We start from the raw sequence: 20,192 nt of genomic DNA, 5'->3' as shown, positions 1-20,192 counted from the left end.
GTTGCCTCACGCTATGTAAACTGCATGGAGATGGACTCCGTGCTACTGCTGACCTATATAATATGTGGGGCGCGTGGCTCAGATTTGGAATGTTCGCTTCTCAAAGCTACTTATACTTCAGTAACATTCAAATAATCATTTTAAGATAGCTTATTCTTAATATCTTTACTTTAGATAGGCGTGTTTTTGTATTAAGTCCCGAGCAGAGGGATGGGATCTAGGCAAGCTTTTGGCAGTTGAAGTTTGGCTTGTTGTCAGAATGCCAGCCTGTCATCACAGGATGCAACTTGTCATGTTGCCAATGCCAAGCTATGTTAGCATGACAAGCAGACTTAAAAGGCTGGCTGATAATGCGGTCATAATTTAACATTAAATTATAATGTTAACGCAGCTTCAAGTAACTTTACCTAACTGAAGGCTAAAATACAAAAGAACGCTTCAACAATTCTGAGAGATGGTGTAGGCCTACTGCCTGGTACAGAGTAGGCTACTGATCAGGCTCTCAACACAGGTTCCATGTTCAAGTCCCACATCTCTTAGTTCAATTCTGGAGAACTTTGAAATATATATATTTCTAGTAAAGTGCATGAGCAAGTATAAATTAAGTATAAATTCAACATTGCACAAAAAAGTTCATATGCTGTCTTTTCTCTCTGCATAATTATAGCCACTGACACAACGTCCAACACCAACACTCACTCAGCAGTCAGCTCACTCTAATAATTAAATTCAATGTATTATGAATATAATGAAATGCAAATGTCTTATAAACCCATGGGGGTTAGGCACTTTGTGTGCAGGACACGAAAATAAAAGAATCAATCAAAAAATATCTATCAATCAATCATAGCAAAAAGAGTTGAAAGTGAACAGGACCGACAACGTTGTCCAGTTGAAAATGAACTACGCCGACACGCCGTGCACACGCCGTTGATACGCCGTCTCTCTCTGGACGGCGTATCAACGGCGTATCAACGTCCGCTCACGCCGCGGACTTTTTTGGATTATTTTTGCGTTTTCAGACAGTTGAAAAATGAACTACGCCGACACGCCGTGCGCACGACGTTGATACGCCGTCTCTCTCTTGGACAGCGTAGTAACGGCGTATGGACGGCCGCTCACGCCGCCGGTGCTTTTGTGCAGGAAATGTAAGATATTTTCTGTGTGACAGAATGAATAAATTACAGCTATATTTGATTTCCATAACAGAATGAGCGTATAGGATTAGGGAGGGGGCACATATGGGGCTAGTCCCAAACATACTTTTATGAACATTCAGTTTGTGGTTCAATAGGTAAATGAAAGACGTCTACTCTAAATAAAAGGTCGACAAGAAAGGATCAGCAGTGGCTTTGTATTTTATTGGGAACATTAATAGAAATCCCCTCACCTGTGCAATTTCCAGCCTCTGCCTCTGCCAATTGATTGCCATGGCAACCCCACACCTGCAAATGGATTACTTAGCCACTCCACTCTTCACACTCAGTTTGCACTCTTCACTCACAGGCAGATACAGAGATCTCCATGTGGGACACAGACAGACAGACAGACAGTTAAAACGGGTGCTATGACAAGGTATTATTACGTTCCCAATTAAGTTGCATCGCTCTCAAGTAGACGACCGGTGGCCATAACGGGCACACACACCTGTTGCATCAAACAGGTGACAAGTTGACACAATGGCACAACACAACAGGACTCCCTGTCCCTGTCATCACAGGCAGCACAGGACATGATTTATGGTTCTGGGCCCTTTCGGTATATAATAGCAAAGAAATCAGTGCTGAGTCGGCAGAAGCAGGCTTTGCACAGCGAGTCAGATATAGTGTCCTCTAGTTTCACGTCCATGTAAAAGTTCTGGCAGAAAACGTTTGTTTAGTCAAATATCTCAAGCTGCACAGCACCAGCACGGACAACCTTCATCACCATGACATGGTTACTTAACACAAATCAGGGGTGGGAAACTTTGACCACGGAGAGGGCCCCGATATTTCCCCACTCACTCCAGAGGGGCCACATTGCATAATGCTGTCGTGTAGCAAAAATAGCCGATCTACAAGCTCAAAACGCGTCGCAGTGCGACGTGTTTTGAGCTTGTAGATCAGCTATGTTTTGCTATTACTTGAATTTAAATCGTGAATTAATTTTTTGCTATGTTTGGAATAGGAATCCTGAAAAGTAACCTTTTTATTTAATTTCAAAGGCCTTTAATTATAGTTATGTTAACTTAAAGTTATGTTAAATTATAGTTATGTTAACTATTTAATAAACTAAATAAAAATGCATTGGACATTAAAAAAAATACATTTTAATAATACTCATTAAGCTACTAATCTACTTATCAGTATTCTAGTGTTAACCTGAGGGCCGCATTAAGTGAAGGTGGGGGCCGCCAGTTGCCCACTTATCCAAACAGAAAACTGAGAAAAGTCCTATTTAATTGTATTAAATAACGTCAAATTATCGTCTTACTATATCTGCAAAGTCTTTGTTGAATAAAAATCCACCGTACTAGACAGACATGTTATGGTTATGAGCTACTTTCCTGTCAAGAAATACCTTGCAGATGATTCTTTTTCTAAAGATCTTGTTTGGAAGCACTCGTTATCAGTAAAGCAACTTCCTGCTGCCTCCTGCATTATGTGTCAACAAGCACTTCCAAACTCCAAACACATAACATGTCTACTGTGATGTTTTATTAAATAAACACATGCTGTAACGAACCATTTAATCACTACTTTGAGCAAGAAGTATTGTTTCCCCTAAAGGCTAAAGAGATTCTCCCCCTGTCCAGACGGCGGCGCTGTTGCCCACAAAACTAGTTGAACAGGGGACTTTTAAAGTTACTTCAGACTGGACTTTGGCTGCCTACTGTATGTTTATATAGTTTCTCTTTATTTGAATCATATAAACGGTTTTCATGGTTCTATAGTGTATTATTTTTTATGTCTCTACCAACTTCTTCAGTGTGTTTTGCTTGAAAGAATTGTATTTGAGTTCGTTTTATTATAGTCTGTTTGTATAGCTTTTACTTTGAAACTGTGAGAAACAGGAAGGAAGTAGATGGGTAGAGTTTAGCGCGGTCATTCTTTGCAACAGAGTCATGAATGTAAACAACAGCAAGAGAACACTTCAGTGTTCAGAACGAAAGGTTCATTTAGTTTAAGCACCTGGCTGAGGGCAACAAGGTACTGTTATTATTTTGTTGTTTTGTATGCAATCTCTTTTACGTTGCTTCTGTGCATTTGTGTTATGTTAATAGTAACTTTGAAGACGTGATTCTGCCACTCTATTTTGGACCGCTTGTGTGATGCCTCAGTAACGTTGATAAATAATTATATAAATACTTTGGTTTAGATCATAGACTGTAAGGTTTAGATAGGTAATTCATATTTACAGTTGATAGTTTAAAAGGTACATTTCATGTTTGCCAAAGGAAAATGTGTTTTACAAATAATATCAGCCTTGCTTGTTATTGTTATAATGATGCAGTATAGATACAGTAACAAACATGCCATTATTGGTTCAAACTTCAAAGGGATCAAATGTAAAGGTTTTGTCATTCATGATCTAGTAATTCATGTTTTGCACTCAAATGGTTGTCATTTTGGTATAAAAACAATTTAATTGTCAAATGTTATCAATGTATTTGTGACTTTATGATTTTCGTATAGTTACAGTATTCAGCTTTGCTACCTTGGTTTGTCATTTGTTTTCGTTATGTAACATTTGTGTACTTTGTGTGTTTTTCCACCTGTAGTTCTTACGGTGTTTCTGGAATTAAACTTTCTAAATCATCAGTTCGAGAGCTCATCCTTTTATCAGCCGGGGTTGCTTACAGTAAGAACTTGACCTTTACTGTCTGATGACAGTAAGAGCTTCCCCCCTTGCTGTCTAATGACAGTAAGAAGAATGTCATCCTGCATGTCTGATGACAGCAAGCTAGAACGTGGAAAAGAAAGAAAGAAGAGCTTCACCCTCCGTTGTCTGATGACAGAGATCCTACAACGTTTCTGAAGACTGTGGTTCTCCTCTAAGGAAGATGCAGGCACATACAGACCCAGACCAGCCGATGAAGCCCCTACATAAGGATGGAACGGAAGAGGAGCTTCACCGCACTGGTCATCAACGAAAACGGCTTGCATCTACAAACGCTGACTGGTCGATGGAGCCCCCTCATAAGGACGGAACGGAAGAGGAGAAGCTTCACCGCACTGGTCATCTAAGGAAAAAGGAAGCATCAACAAACGTTGACCGGTCGATGGAGCCCCCTCATAAGGACGGAACGGAAGAGGAGGAACTTCACCGCACTGGTCATCTAAGGAATCCCACGGACACGGAGATGTTTGCTTCAATTAGAGAGGAGGCCCAGAAAGAAGAGAAAAGGATCCAACTGTACGAACAATGGAAGGTTCAGGCTCGCAAGGCTAAGGAACTGCTACAAACAGACATTCCTAAAGGTCAACTTGGAGACCTTGTTGAAACAATCAGAAAGGCAAAGGAGGATGTCATGAGCAGTTATAGAGAAATAGAAGTTGACATCACTCCATACAGTGTCATACGGTGCCGGGCTTGTGAAGAAGTGACAAAGGACATTGTGACGGCCATATATAAAAGGATATCATGCATCGACGGAAACGACAGTCAAAAGGAAAGGAAACGCATATCCAGCTCCACAGCCTCACGTTCAACACACAAGTCCAGCAGAGCATCAAGTGAACGGTCATCAAGATTCAGCACAAAATCAAGTAAGTCAACAAGCATTGCCGTTCAGCAGGCAAGGGCAGCAGCTGAATTGGCACAAAAGGAGTGGGAGCTGGAAAGAATAGAGGCACGTCAGGAGCAGGAACTGAGAAGTCTAAAGACACAGAATGATAGAATATTAACCGCAGCGCAACATGAGCTGGAAATACTTTATGCACAAAGGGATGTGAGAGCAGCAAAGGCCAGGCTACATGTCTACAGTCAAGAAATGGCACGAGAGGACAGGATCCACTCTACCAAACTCAACGCTCAAGGACGGCAGCATACAGTCACAGAACATGTATCTTCATCTCCCACACAACAGCCTAACACAACAGAATCCCCAACCACAAATGCAGATTTATCCTACCCAGCACAGCCCACTTTGGAAAAACGGAATCACAAAGACAACGAAACGGACAACGACTTCCAAACACAAGCAGCTGCAGGGAACAACGATCAAAGGGCCACTAAAGAAGTGAGCAAGGACCTGCAAGCTGACTCAAGTCCTGTCAACCTGAAGATAACCACTATGCTTGGTGAGAATGTCATCATGCAGAATGAAAGAGTGTCAGATCTCAGAGAGATAGACTACAGTGTTTCAAGGGCACTAACACCAACACAGGTCATTCCTAGAGCAGAAGAGAAACCCTGTGCTGTTAATACAGAACTGGTAAGGAGCATTGTGAGCAGTTATGTGCCGTGCCTTGACTCAAGTGTCAACACTATTTGTCACAGAGTCAACATTAAGGAGCTCCCCACAGTATCTCCGGCAGAGGTAATCGAGAAAGGTGATGAAGAGGATGTGTGTGATGAAGAAGGAAGGAAAGGCTATATAACTCATCAAGGAATATATCACACAGAGAAGTCAGATATCACCTCTGCAACAGAAGAAGAAGCAGAACATTGCCCAATTAAAGACCTACAGGAAAACATTTACCCAGAAGAGTTGAAACCGGTGAACAAAGTTATTTCCCCTCAGTCCCATGCCCCTTTGTACTCTCTAAACGCTTGCCTTAACAAAGAGGGTATTCTCAAGGTGGGAGGGAGGCTGATCTCTCTTCCCAAATTCATCATGCACCAGGCAATCATCCCCAACGGCAATCATAACAGACTTCACCGAAGGCCACTGAAGAAGCAAAGGATGGCTGATCTTCCCCTTAACGAATGGAGACCGGGAAAGGTTTCAGGAGCCACTACAGACAAAGATGGACAGACGAAGAGAGTCGGTCTTGGAGACCGAAATCTGGACAATAAAGGAGAGCATCTCTACAAGATGTCCGCTGTTGGACGTCCGGTCCAGAAACTGTCCTTTCTACTAGATACGGGTTGAATACCTTGTCGCTGTAAATCGTATCTTTTTGTTTTTCTTACTTATTAAGTAGATGTGCGATTTATAGTTTGCTTAAATGATGCTTTCTGTGAGAAAGCTCTAGTGTTTTGCACAACTTACAGAGTTCTGCAATCCACTCTCGCTTTGGTGGGAGTGTAACGAACCATTTAATCACTACTTTGAGCAAGAAGTATTGTTTCCCCTAAAGGCTAAAGAGATTCTCCCCCTGTCCAGACGGCGGCGCTGTTGCCCACAAAACTAGTTGAACAGGGGACTTTTAAAGTTACTTCAGACTGGACTTTGGCTGCCTACTGTATGTTTATATAGTTTCTCTTTATTTGAATCATATAAACGGTTTTCATGGTTCTATAGTGTATTATTTTTTATGTCTCTACCAACTTCTTCAGTGTGTTTTGCTTGAAAGAATTGTATTTGAGTTCGTTTTATTATAGTCTGTTTGTATAGCTTTTACTTTGAAACTGTGAGAAACAGGAAGGAAGTAGATGGGTAGAGTTTAGCGCGGTCATTCTTTGCAACAGAGTCATGAATGTAAACAACAGCAAGAGAACACTTCAGTGTTCAGAACGAAAGGTTCATTTAGTTTAAGCACCTGGCTGAGGGCAACAAGGTACTGTTATTATTTTGTTGTTTTGTATGCAATCTCTTTTACGTTGCTTCTGTGCATTTGTGTTATGTTAATAGTAACTTTGAAGACGTGATTCTGCCACTCTATTTTGGACCGCTTGTGTGATGCCTCAGTAACGTTGATAAATAATTATATAAATACTTTGGTTTAGATCATAGACTGTAAGGTTTAGATAGGTAATTCATATTTACAGTTGATAGTTTAAAAGGTACATTTCATGTTTGCCAAAGGAAAATGTGTTTTACAAATAATATCAGCCTTGCTTGTTATTGTTATAATGATGCAGTATAGATACAGTAACAAACATGCCATTATTGGTTCAAACTTCAAAGGGATCAAATGTAAAGGTTTTGTCATTCATGATCTAGTAATTCATGTTTTGCACTCAAATGGTTGTCATTTTGGTATAAAAACAATTTAATTGTCAAATGTTATCAATGTATTTGTGACTTTATGATTTTCGTATAGTTACAGTATTCAGCTTTGCTACCTTGGTTTGTCATTTGTTTTCGTTATGTAACATTTGTGTACTTTGTGTGTTTTTCCACCTGTAGTTCTTACGGTGTTTCTGGAATTAAACTTTCTAAATCATCAGTTCGAGAGCTCATCCTTTTATCAGCCGGGGTTGCTTACACATGCTGATAGAGGACAACAAGCTTTCCGTATGTAACAGAGTTAAATAGTTAGTTAAATTGAGTTGTTCATTTGCCCACTATTGAGCAGACATAGTTTTGTTGTTCAAACTAAGATATATAGCACTTTTGTTCACTGCATAATATCACACTGTATAATGGTGTTCCCGTAGCTGCCGCTCTGTTTGTCCTAGTGGTCTTACCGTAGCTACCTCAGTGGATTCGCGTTCCTCTGAGGTGAGAGGGCTGTTTGAAAACACCGTGATGTTACTTTATGTTTTTGTTATGAAATAGTGTTCATTTCAGCTGTAAATTGAAGCATACGGTGTCTAATATACATATGACGTTGGGTCATTATGATAATATTAATCTGAGTGCAATGAATCTTTTTGTAAAACAGCTTTTTGGTTTATCACGGGGACTAGTGATGACGTCACGCAATGTTAGTCTTTTTGCGCGAAAATAAAGTGAGTTTACTTTTTAGTGTGAGGGCAACCAGACTCTTGTAATTGTAACACTTTATTATTATTATTATTATTATTATTATTTTACTGGAGTAAGACAAAGTTTGGCGCTTTATACCTCCCACAGTTTTGACTGTACGCACTTGAGCCATTATGTCAATTGTGTTGCCCACAGACAGTCTGACGCTAAGCAGTTCCAACAACAAATAGTGTTTTATTTGTCTGTTCTTACAGAATAAACTGTCTCCTGAAGTTCCCGTTCGGTGTCTTTGACTACTAAAAGAAGTCCGTTTCACAATGTCGGTGAGTTTGACGTTATTTAATACAATTAGATAGCCTAGGACTGTTCTGTTTGGATGAATGACTTGTCTATGTGGGAAGGTAGCAATTACTTTGCTGGCAAGATGGCGGCAGCAGCTGTGTGCATATCGAGAGAAAGCTGTACGGGACGTGCAGGCAGCTCGTGAAAAAGTGGAGATATTTGACTAAACAAGCATTTTTATGCCAGAAACGTTCACATGGATATTAAGAAGAAAAAACGAAGCGAAACAGGCGTAGACAATCTACAAGCTATGTACAGTAATTTAAGTAAATGGCCTACAGAAGAGAAATGAGCAAAACCTAAATGTTTAGAACGCCAGCAGGTGTCAGCAATCATGCTCCAAAGTTTCTCTGAAACACGCAGCAGAACCAAACAACTATAGCATTGTTGTCGAATTTGTGGATTATACAGTGAACAACAATGCAGGATTATGAAAGCATGGAGCTGTATAACGAGGTAGGGCATATTTGTTTGATGCATTGACCAACACGTACTTGTTAATTAATGCCAATAATGTATGGTTTTTAGCCTAGCTCGCGCAGGTGGAATTTCATGTTGTGTGGTTGGCAATATAGGCTATAGGCTTTTAGCTTAATTACAGAGTCTAAATCTTTAATAGGCTAGGCTTACTTGGTCCTCTCTTTACTCATGGTGTAGTTCGGAGAACATAATGCATCATATTAGTTTGTACATTCTTACTTGGCCAATGTCCATATGACCAAAGCTACTATAATGTAATGTATAATATTGTATAATATAAATGCTATCTGTCATCTCGATGCCAGATAGCATTTATATTAGCATAGGTACTGTTGCTTGTACTGTAAATTATTTAGAATAGATTAGAGTACTGTAAACTATTTTCTTTAATGGCAATTTTGTGATTTTTAAATGCACAAAACAGGGAAGCCAGGGTTAAACAAGAGAAACATAATATACAGTATATAGTTCAGGGGTGGGCAACTGGTGGCCCAGGGGCCACATGCGGCCCCCACCTTCACTTAATGTGGCCCTCAGGTTAATGTCAGAATACTGATAATCAGTATTAAAAAGAAAAAAAAGATTTCAATTTGAATATAGCCAATGCGACGCATTTTGAGCTTGTAGATCGGCTATTTTTGCTACGACAGTAATATATGACCCTAGGGAGTGAGTGTGGAAATATATTGGCCCTCGCCTCTCCATCGTCAAAGTTGCCTTCCCCTGGTGTAGGTATAGAGGCTGTACACTTACTTTGGATTGGAATATATCTCTGCAGGCCATGTTTTCTCACAGATCCGAGTTGACAAGACAGACTCTTTAGAGTTGAGGAGAAATAACTAACCTGCACTTCTGTTGTCACTGAAGTGAAATGATGCTCACGGTAAAAGTCCTCAGTGTTATAACTCCTTGTATACATTCTTGAGTTACCGGTGGATAAATGAACAGGGGGATTTTTTACTGTGTACTGTCTGCACCTATAGCCCCTCTACGTAAAGTTTCTGACATTTGGATGACTTTACATAGAGTCCCTCTGCATCTATTCCACGCTAAATGGTATACAGACGTATACATACCTTTATACCTCCCACAGTTTTATATATTTACATATTTTGAGCCATAATGTCAATTGTGTTGCCCACAGACAGTCTGAGGCTAAGCAGTGGACCAGTTCCAACAACAAATAGTGTTTTATTTGTCTGTTCTTACTTCTTACAGAATAAACGGTCTCCTGAAGTTCCTGTTCGGTGTCTTTGACTACTAAAAGAAGTCCGTGACACAATGTCGGTGAGTTTGACGTTATTTAATACAATTAGCCTAGGACTGTTCTGTTTGGATGAATGAGCTGTCTATGGGAAGTTGCACCTATGTAGCACTTACTTTGCTGGCAAGATGGCGGCAGCATGCTGTGTGCATATCGAGAGAAAGCTGCCCGGGTGCAGCTCGTGAAAAAGTGGAGACTAAACAAACATTTTTATGCCAGAAACTTTCACATGGATATTAAGAAGATATCTACAAGCTATATGTACAGTAATTTAAGTAAATGGCCTACAGAAGAGAAATTAGCAAACCTAAAATGTTTAGAACGCCAGCAGGTGTCAGCAATAATCTCAAGTTTCTCTGAAACACGCAGCAGAACCAAACGGGTACCATACCTTCGGAAACGGCCGTGCTGCGATCATGGAGTCAGACATGATCACATGCATAAAACGCTGTGTTTTGTGATGTGCCACTGACTGACTTTCAACCATGTTCAAGCCATGTTTCTCAGTCATTATCCTGTTTATTTGTGTTGTGTGTTATAAGAGCAGAGTCAGTGGCTTTAACCCATTTAGAGCTAAGTTCGATTCTAAACACGTCTTCTTAATCATGGCAGTTTTTCTGAAAAACCTGTGTTTTTACAAACATTTTCATGTCAAGGACCAACAAAATTATATGTAATTGGCCGCCGACCCCCATCGGAAAACATGTTGTTCCAGCCAGGGACCCTCCCAGTCGCAAAGATTTGAGTGAAAAACGTTGAAACAATATATATTCCAAATTTGCGCCACATTTTCACGATTAAAAAAATAGCAGACCTACTCGCTCGTAGCCAAAAGATGTTCCCGCGCCCAGAATGGGTTAAGAAGACCGTAATGGAGGTATTCAATATTTTGCTTAATATTTGGCAATGGTTGCTATAATAATTCAACAGGTTATATGCTGTAAATGATGTTTACTGTATGGTGATTTGAAACATCCTGTGGCCTGGCTTTTTGAACTTGGAGCATCTGGCTGCTGCCTCTAATGCAGTGGTCCCCAAACCTTTTCATGTCAAGGACCCCCAAATTGACACTAATCAGCCCGAGGACCCCCATTTGAAAATATATGCCAGGGACCCCCATGAGAGAAGCAGCTAAAATGAATATCTAAATATCTAAATACTGAATCGAGTGACTTAAAAATTGCCTGGGGTGTTCACATAAGCCTGAGTAGGCGATACAACGATACAACTATCCCTTTTAAAGGAGAATCCCATACTAAAAGGCTTTCTTTGTAGTTGTTACGTCCCCACCAAAGAGGTCCAGGTGTTATTTTGTGCAAAAGCTCCTTATTGGCTATTTCCCCCACCATAAGCCCTAAATGAATTGCATTGAATTGAATGGGGCTATGGGGTGTTGTGCTAATTCGCTTATTTCCATCGCTCAAAATTATAATTTCTTTGTATATATATCCTCTCTTCATAATGTAAATAATATCCCAAGCGGCACACTTTACTACTTCTTTCGATGGAAATAAGCAAATTAGCACAACACCCCATAGCCCCATTCAATTCCCATTCAATGCAATGCCAATAAGGAAACAAAAAAACACCTGGACCTCTTTGGTGGGGGACGTAACAACTACAAAGAAAGGTAAGAAAGCATTCTAGCATGGGATTCTCCTTTAATAGGCAATCAGATCGACATGCAGTTTGAGTCGGAGAGTTTTAACCTGCTGATGAGAGCCCTGGCTTTAGAGATGAGGTCTGTTATGAATCGCCTTGAACTTGGGTGTCACAGCCCAGCCCTGTCCCTGGTTTAATCCATTCTGGGCGCCAAGTAACCCCTGTTGGTGTTTTAAGCATTATGTTACACTTTAGCTATTGAAAAATAGCAGATCTACAAGCTCGTAGCGCGCCACCGAGTGGCGTGCTATGAGCTTGTAGGTCTGCTATTTTTGAAAAATCGTTAAAACAAATCTTTGAATCTATATATTCTTTCAGAGCCAACGTTTTTAACTCAAATCTTTTCTTCTGAGGGGTTCCCGGAACAACATATTTTCAAATGGGGGTCGGGGGGGGCCAATTACACATAATTTGTGGGGTCCTTGAGATGAAATATTGAGCACCACTGATACAGAAACATGAGGGATTATTATTTTTTTAATTTCGACGTCAGGCCTAAATGGGTTAAAGAAAAACAACCAGCTTTGCACACCCATTTCCACTTGCTCAAGGCCCTTAAGGCCTGAGTAAATCTCTCTCTCTAAAAAAAAAAGGAAAGTATAACGGTAACATGGAAAAAAAGGAATTTGCTGAATGAGGTACTATCCATATAAGTTTCCTTGAGCGGAGGAGAGACGGGCGAGAGAAAAGGAGGGAGGGAGAGAGAGAGAGAGAGAGAGAGAGAGGAGGACTCAGAGACAGGGGGAGAGAAAAGGAGGGAGAGAGAGAGCAGGGTTTAAAGCCAAAAACAATCCCAAGACTGAAAATGTTTTTTTTTTGCAAATCTGCACTGATCTCATTGATAAAAAAGCAGTTAATTAAGTCCTTGGCAGACATTGAGTTAAATGACCCCTATGAGATACTCAGGACTGAAATCAGTCCCCAGGACTGAGAACTTTAAGAGGAGAGATGCTCAGAGACAGGGCGAGAGAAAAGGAGGAGTGAGAGATTGGAGGGAGAGAGAGAGAGAGAGAGAGAGAGAGAGGAGAGATGCTCAGAGACAGGGCGAGGAGGAGGGGGAGCCTGTAATAACCCACAGCTGGCGTGGCTGTGCAGCGCTGTGTCTCAGCGGCTGCTCTAACCATGGCTATATTTAGCGTCCAGCTAAGTAATAACTAAGTACATTGAAACGATCCGGCGACGGTAATGATACGAGAGGGCGACAACCAGATATCGGGGGGGACTTAACCCATTCTGGCCTGACGTCGAAATCTAAAAAGTGTCTTTTTTTCTGAAAAAACCTCATGTTTTCTATATCAGTGGTTCTCAATATTTCTTGTCAAGGACCCCTAGAATTATATGTATTTGGCCGCCGACCCCCATCTGAAAATATGTTGTTCCAGGGGGTGCAGGTCTTTTTTCCCGACAGCATATTGATCCGAAACCTCAATCCTAACCTAACCCGAACCGCAAGCACGGGAGCAGCGCATGTCGGACCATCGCTTTTTCGCATCGCATCGAATGTCCCCTCGCTGCGGATCGGATCGTTGCCCCGTCGGCTAGAATGCTGTCGGAAAAAAGGCCGCCTCCCGTTCCAGGGACCCCCCCCCCCCCCCCCAGAAGCAAAGATTTTAGTTAAAAACGTTCGCTCTGAAAGAATATATATTCAAAGATTTGTGCCACATTTTCACATTTTTTTTTATTTTCAATAGCTAAAGCATAACGTAATGCTTAAAAAAAAAAAACACGAAAAGGGGTTCCTGTCCAGAATGGGTTAATTACGTTTGGGGCGGAAGCGAAAAGCCACGGCTGTCAAGATCTCTGGACTGTGTTTATGTAATTGTGCCCGTATGTATGTGTCGGGTGCTGGGTGACTCACCGTAGAATAGATCCAACAGGAACACACTCGGGGCTATATATCTTATTTTCTTTTACTATTTTGAAGAACCTTTTGGAAATAGTTCAATGTCAAGGACCCCAAATATACCCCGACCCCCATCTGAAAATATGTTGTTCCAGGGACCCCCTCTCTCAGTAGCAAAGATTTGAGTTAAAAACCCGCTCTGAAAGAACATTGTAGCCTAAATGTTACCCCCTTCCCATCTGAACTCTCATGCTCACACCATATATACTGTACATACACTAGCATGTTATGGCTTATGGCTTGTGTGGGTGGGTGTGCATACTCCTCATTTCTATTTATACTTCATTGTCTATTTTTCTATTTATTATATATTACTGTACATACTGTACACTGTGTACATTCAACTACAAGTATATTTATTCCCATTACTGCATTACTGTATTATTGCACTCTGGTTGGACGCCACTATTCATTTCATTGTCAAAGTATTTGTATACTATGTGCAGTGACAATACATTTAATCTAATTTAATCTAATCTAAACCCTATTATTAGGCGTTAACTGGTTGCCAACAGCCAGGATTGAAGTTATGACGTGTGCTCAGGAACGTGCTGTCCAGTCAGTGTCCATTCAGTTGAAGAAGTATATTTATTAAAGTCTGCCAAAGCCCTATACTGTACGTTTACATGCAGTACATAATAAATAAACATAAGTCAGAAGAATATACCAGTAGAGTATGAGTCCTCCAAACACAGTCTTAAAAACGGTTTGCCTCTGCATGTCAGCAACACCTGCACCTGATTAGGGCCAGGGTTAAACCCCCCCTCTGAATCCACTGGCATTTAACCCATTCTGACCTGAGATCAGATTCATACGAGGTTTCCACGGGACACACACTGGTCTGATTAACCCATTCTGACCTGAGATCAGATTCTAAAAATGTCAGTCGTTCTTCGAATTTTTCAAAAATAGCAGACCTACAAGCTCGTATCGCGCCACTCGGTGGCGCGATATGAGCTTGTAGATCTGCTATTTTTCAATAGGTAAAGCATAACATGATGCTAACACCAAAATGGGTGCCCGGTCAGAATGGGTTAAGCCTTCTGTTCTTCTCCTTCTAAATATTTGATGAGGAGGATGTTATCTAGACTAGAGTGGATATTCCGGGCATGGTGGTGAGGATAGGCTTTGACCTCTCACCTTTTTGTTTTGGAATGGAAATGTCCAAATATTGATGGTTGAGACGATACACAGACTTTACTTGAGTTATGATAAGGTTATGATAAGTTATGATAAGGCTAAGGGCCGATTCATACTCCTATTTTACCGCCGTAGAGCCGGCTCGTCAGAACATTTCAGTAGCACCGAAGAGACGACTTTAGGAAAATGACTGTGCTGCAAATCTTTGAATATATTCTTTAAGAGCTAATGTTTTTAACTCATATCTTTGCTTCGGGGGGGGGGGGGGGGGGGGGGGGGTCGGCGGGCAATTAAATATATTTCTGGAGGGTCCTTGAACCACTGACCATAGAAACATGTTTATTTTTTCTTCAGAAAACTCGTGATTTTAGAAGACATTTTTGTAGAAGTAGGAGTTTAGGGTCTAAATGGGCTAAACTCACCCCGGTCAGGTCCCTGCAGGTTCACACAGCTTTACCGTACGCCGAGCGTACAGTACACAGCTCTACCGTACAGTATACACAGCTCACAGCGGAGCGTACACACATAACACACCCCACTGCCCTCAGCCCATCACTGCAGCTGGCTACATATCCGATGTGACATCTCCTTCTATCCTCCTATGAATTTTTTATGTCTCGGCCTCTCCCTCCCACTCACACGCAGGGGGGGGGGGGGGTTTGAAGGCAGCGGGGGCCTCGTTCTATGAAACCATAACACACACACACACACACACACACACACACACACACACACACACAGCGTTCTCTGTGTCGCACTGATTGTCTTCCTCCAGAGATAATATTGTTGTGCACGGCGGACACTATGGGTACATTTTTCATTTTCAAAACGCTGTGTGATTGAGATGTGTACCGGTATATCCCATTCTGACCTGAGATCAGATTCATACGAGGTTTCCACTGGACACACACTGGTCTGATTATAACCCATTCTGACCCGAGATCAGATTCTAAAAAAATGTCAGTCGATTTTTCAAAAAAATAGCAGACCTACAAGCTCGTAGCGCGCCACTCGGTGGCGCGCTATGAGCTTGTAGATCTGCTATTTTTCAATAGCTAAAGCATAACATGATGCTAACACCAAAACGGGTTCCCGTTCAGAATGGGATATAGAGACTCGAGCACTGGGGAAGAGGGAGAGGGAGAGAGAGAGGGAGGAAAGGAGTTGTTTGGGAGGAGTTGTTTCAGGTGAACTCGATATAAAACCTGCCGTGAAATGACTTTTACTGATTGGTGGAGGGAGGGAGTAAGTTTGCACAATTATGTTGAGTGGAGCGTTTTCAGACCCGGAACATTATTTTCAATACTTCGCCCACCTGAGTATTATTATTGATTGATTTTTGCGGAGGAAGGAAGGCAAAAACTCCTCCTGGGTAAAAGTCTCTCCAGTGAACTGACAGCAGGACAGCACACTAGCCCATTTAGGCCGCACCTCAATCCTAAATCCTTTCAGTTTTCTGAAATAAATTCAGGTTTTCTCAAATACATTTTCACCATTTTTTTTTTCTTCAAAAATAGCAAACCTACAATGCTTGTAGCGCGCCACTCGGTGGCGCGCTACGAGCTTGTATATCTGCTATTTTTCAATAGCTAAATTATAGCATAAGGGGTTCCCGCCCAAAATGGGCTAAAGCTATGCATAACGGACCATGATGTAATGCACTCTGGTATTGATTGACACACATTGATTTTCAGCTAGGACTCCTTTTCTCCGAAGTGAAGTCATAATAAGTAAGGCCTCGTTCACACCTAAAAGACTTCCATGCTAGAAGGCTTTCACCAAAGTGGTCCAGGTGTTGTTTTTGTGCAAAAGCTCCTTATTGGCTGTTTCCCCTACCATAAGCCCTAAATGAATTGCATTGAATTGAATGGGAATTGAATGGGGATATGGGGTGTTGTGCTAATTCGCTTATTTCCATCGCTCAAAATTATAATATTTTATTGATATATCCTCTCTTCATAATGTAAATAATATCCCAAGAGGCACACTTTACTTCTTCTTTCGATGGAAATAAGCGAACTAGCATAACACCCCATAGCCCCATTCAATTCCCATTCAATGCAATTCATTGAGGGCTTATGGTAGGGAAAATAGCCAATAAGGAGTTTTTGCACAAAAAAACACCTGGACCTCTTTGGTGGGGACGTAACAACTACAAAGAAAGGTAAGAAAGCCTTCTAGCATGGAATTCCACCTCTTAATGCCGCCCCCCCAATGCATTTCCAATGGAAGTCACATGGTTTGACCAAACATTTTTAGTTTGATGGCTGGCTGTGTTCTGGTATTTTCTTTTTGCCGCTATACGTGGAAACCGTGACAAGCATTTCATAATTCCTCAACTGACTGCAGTTTGACATTGCGATCATCAAGCTGGGAACTTTGCTGGTGCAATCGATCCGTGCGTGTTGGTGGTGAAAAGAAGGTGTTCTTTCACAGAGCAGAGCTGGCATGCATACCAGGGTCAGTGTCTGGTTAGAACTTAGAGCACACGTATTGATTCAGACGACATGATTGCGAACGCAGTGATTGCGAATTCAGTGAGCACTTACTATGAGACCTAGCAGATCATGTTGTCTGTCTGTCTCGCTTTTGTGCCCATATATGGAGCTGAGTGATTACGTCACCATGACTCAGCCATAACCATATAAGGAGTCCCCAAAGCAGCTATACGTCCAAAACCCAAATATGTACGAGCTGCGTTCGCTTCCCGCGTTTGCGCGGTACTATACTGTCTGTAATATAAATCCAGTGCAGCAATATAATATAGTTCATTGAGACACCGGAAGGCAGAAAAGGGTTTATAATTTAATCTCCCCCTTCGTTCTCCATTAGTAATTAATTGTTTCTTTTAATTAAATCAGCTGTCTCTCTCTTCATGTCGACTCCCATCACTAGTGCTCACTCTCATTCGCTGCCAGATAACGCACTCACGCCCACATTTGATCAGGTGTTCTCTCTTTAAACCGTTTTGGGTGCGGGAACCCCTTTTGGTGTTTTAAGCATTGTTATAATTTAGCTATTGGAAAAAATAGCAGATCTACAAGCTCGTAGCGCGCCACCGAGTAGCCGCCGCCTACGAGCTTGTAGATCTGCTTTTTTTTTTTTTATCGTTAAAATGTGGCGCAAATCATTGAATATATATTTCAGAACGAACATTTTTAACTATAATATTTGCTTCTTCTGGGGGGTCCCTGGAACATCATATTTTGAGATGGGGGGGGGAGGGTCCGTGGCCCAATAGAGATAATTCTGGGGGTCCTTGACATGAAAAAGGTTGAGCACCCACTGACACAGAAACATGGGGTTAATCAGAAAATGTTTAGGATTTAGAAGCGTTTTCTTTCATCGACCTCAGTCCAAAATTAGTGTTAAGTAGTCACTACACTGTCCTCAGTCTCCATGCTAGCTGACTCTAGCTGAGATATCGAATGTGATATGATATCGGATGATATACTGTATCACACACTGGCACACATAAATGCAATTTAGCTTTTGGTTAATGAACTATACTGTTGAATGTATGTTAACCCATTCTGACCGGGAACCCATTTTGGGGTTAGCATCATGTTATGCTTTAGCTATTGAAAAATAGCAGATCTACAAGCTCATAGCGACGCCACCGAGTGGCGCGCTACGAGCTTGTAGGTCTGCTATTTTTGAAAAATCGAAGAACGACTGACATTTTTTATAGAATCTGATCTCAGGTCAGAATGGGTTAATCATCAGACCAGTGTGTGTCTTAGTGGAAACCTCGTATGAATCTGATCTCAGGTCAGAATGGGTTAATGAAAGAGATGGAGTGGAATTGATTTTACTGTGTGTGTGTGTGTGTGTGTGTGTGTGTGTGTGTGTGTGTGTGTGTGTGTGTGTGTGTGTGTGTGTGTGTGTGTGTGTGTGTGTGTGTGTGTGTGTGTGTGTGTGTGTGTGTGTGTGTGTGTGTGTGTGTGTGTGTGTATACTGTGCATTTGTGTGCTTGAAAAGGGAGTGTGAGAAGGATGAAGGGATGGACGGAGTCACGGAGGGTGTGTGTGTGTGCATATACTGTACGTGGGTGTGTTCATACTGTACGTGGGTGTGTGCATACTGTACATGGGTGTGTGTGCAGATACTGTACATGCCTGGTTTGAGCACACGCCACACAATGCTGATTCTCCAGCTGACTAAAAGCCTGGTGGAGCCTGGCGCGTGTAGTTGGCAGGTCTGCAGTGGCCTGGGCATGCAGCCTTATTGCGCTGGGTTAACCCATTCTGGACTGAGGTCGATTAAAAAAACGATCTAAAAAAACCCCATGTTTCTATGTCAGTGGTGCTCAACCTTTTTCATGTCAAGGACCCCCAGAATTATCTCTATTGGGCCACAAGGACCCCCCATCTCAAAATATATACTTCCAGGTACCCCCCCAGAAGTACCAATATTTCAGTTAAAAAATGTTCGCTCTGAAATATATATATATTCAATGATTTGCGCCACATTTTCACGACTTTTCAAAAAATAGCAGACCTATACAAGCTCCTATAGCGCGCCACTCGCTATACGAGCTTGTAGATCTGCTATTTTTTCACTATCTAAAGCATAACGTAATAAAAAAACACATAAAGGGGTTCCCGCCCAACATGCATTAAGTGCCTCAGAATCTAATCACTCTAATGTCCGTGGAGGCCTTAAATAAATCACACTTATTGGCTAAGTGCAAATGCTCCGTCTGTCCTTCAGGAGTGGAAGCTTCGGCTTCGACCACGACTCCCTCCTCACTGTGATTGGTCCAATTGGATATGAGCGACTGCCCCTCATTGGCCACGACTCCTCCCTCCACACTGTGATTAGTCCAATTGGATATGAGCGACTGCCCCTCATTGGCCACGACTCCTCCCTCCACACTGTGATTAGTCCAATTGGATATGAGCGACTGCCTTCATTGGCCACGACTCCCTGTCTCCCTCCACACTGTGATTAGTCCAATTGGATATGAGCGATTGTCCCTCATTGGCTGGGGCGAGGAGGCTAACGGCTGCTCGGACACGTCCCAGCAGGCTCCCATTGGCTGGCCTGGCCCAGAGGAGAAGTGGGAGGGGAAGATGTACCCATCCCTCCCTCTCTCTCTCCCCTCCCTGCTGGTTTAGCCCATTTTGTGCGGGAACCCCTTTTGGTGTTTTATAGCATTATGTTATGCTTTATAGCTATTGAAAAATAGCAGATCTACAAGCTCGTAGCGCGCCACTCGGTGGCGCGCTACGAGCTTGTAGGTCTGCTATTTTTGCAGAAGAAGAACGACTGACATAGAAACATAGCTTTTTCAGAGAACTGTCAGGATGTATAGAAGACATTTCTTTTTTAGAATCTGATCTCAGGTCAGAACGGGTTAGTGTAAAGACTCTCTTCCGTGCCTGTTATCCCAGTGACTCCTCCGGGTGGTGGTGCCTCTCTCTGCGTCCGTCCGAGCACCGCGTGTGTGTGTGAGATTAGAGATAAAGAGAGAGAGAGAGAGCAGCGTTTCTCTCCCTTCAGCCTCCCCGTCTCCCTCCCTTGCTCCCTGTTCACTCCTTCCTCTCCTCTCCTCTCCTCTCCTCTCCTCTCCCCTCCAGCCCTGCTGTGCCTCCAGCCGG

At 42.1% G+C, this 20,192-nt stretch overlaps 1 protein-coding gene across 2 annotated transcripts; it reads left to right on the top strand.

The window, feature by feature from the left end:
- The first annotated feature begins 2,731 nt into the window (after positions 1 to 2,731).
- Positions 2,732 to 7,337, top strand: LOC308330538 (uncharacterized protein). Of its 2 annotated transcripts, XR_013965489.1 has the most exons (3): positions 2,732 to 3,188; positions 3,761 to 6,704; positions 7,277 to 7,337. XR_013965489.1 is itself a non-coding variant. In XM_080785435.1 (2 exons), exon 2 carries the CDS (start codon positions 4,043 to 4,045, stop codon positions 6,074 to 6,076), a length of 2,034 nt encoding a protein of 677 aa, XP_080641561.1. In that variant the 5' UTR covers positions 2,732 to 3,188; positions 3,761 to 4,042; the 3' UTR covers positions 6,077 to 7,250. The 2 variants fall into 2 exon arrangements, 1 of the variants encoding a protein (XP_080641561.1); XM_080785435.1 differs by lacking the exon at positions 7,277 to 7,337 and having other exon boundaries at positions 3,761 to 7,250.
- The last annotated feature ends 12,855 nt before the right edge of the window (positions 7,338 to 20,192 follow it).

This window comes from Protomyctophum bolini (genome assembly GCF_963924005.1).
Source record: "Protomyctophum bolini genome assembly, chromosome: 16".
NCBI lineage: Eukaryota > Metazoa > Chordata > Actinopteri > Myctophiformes > Myctophidae > Protomyctophum > Protomyctophum bolini.
The sequence above is the reverse complement of the archived record's forward strand: the minus strand, read 5'-3'. Positions and strand labels throughout refer to the sequence as shown.

Coding starts and splice junctions, on each gene's coding strand:
- LOC308330538 (XM_080785435.1), top strand. CDS start 4,043: ATGCAGGCACATACAGACCCAGACCAGCCGATGAAGCCCCTACATAAG.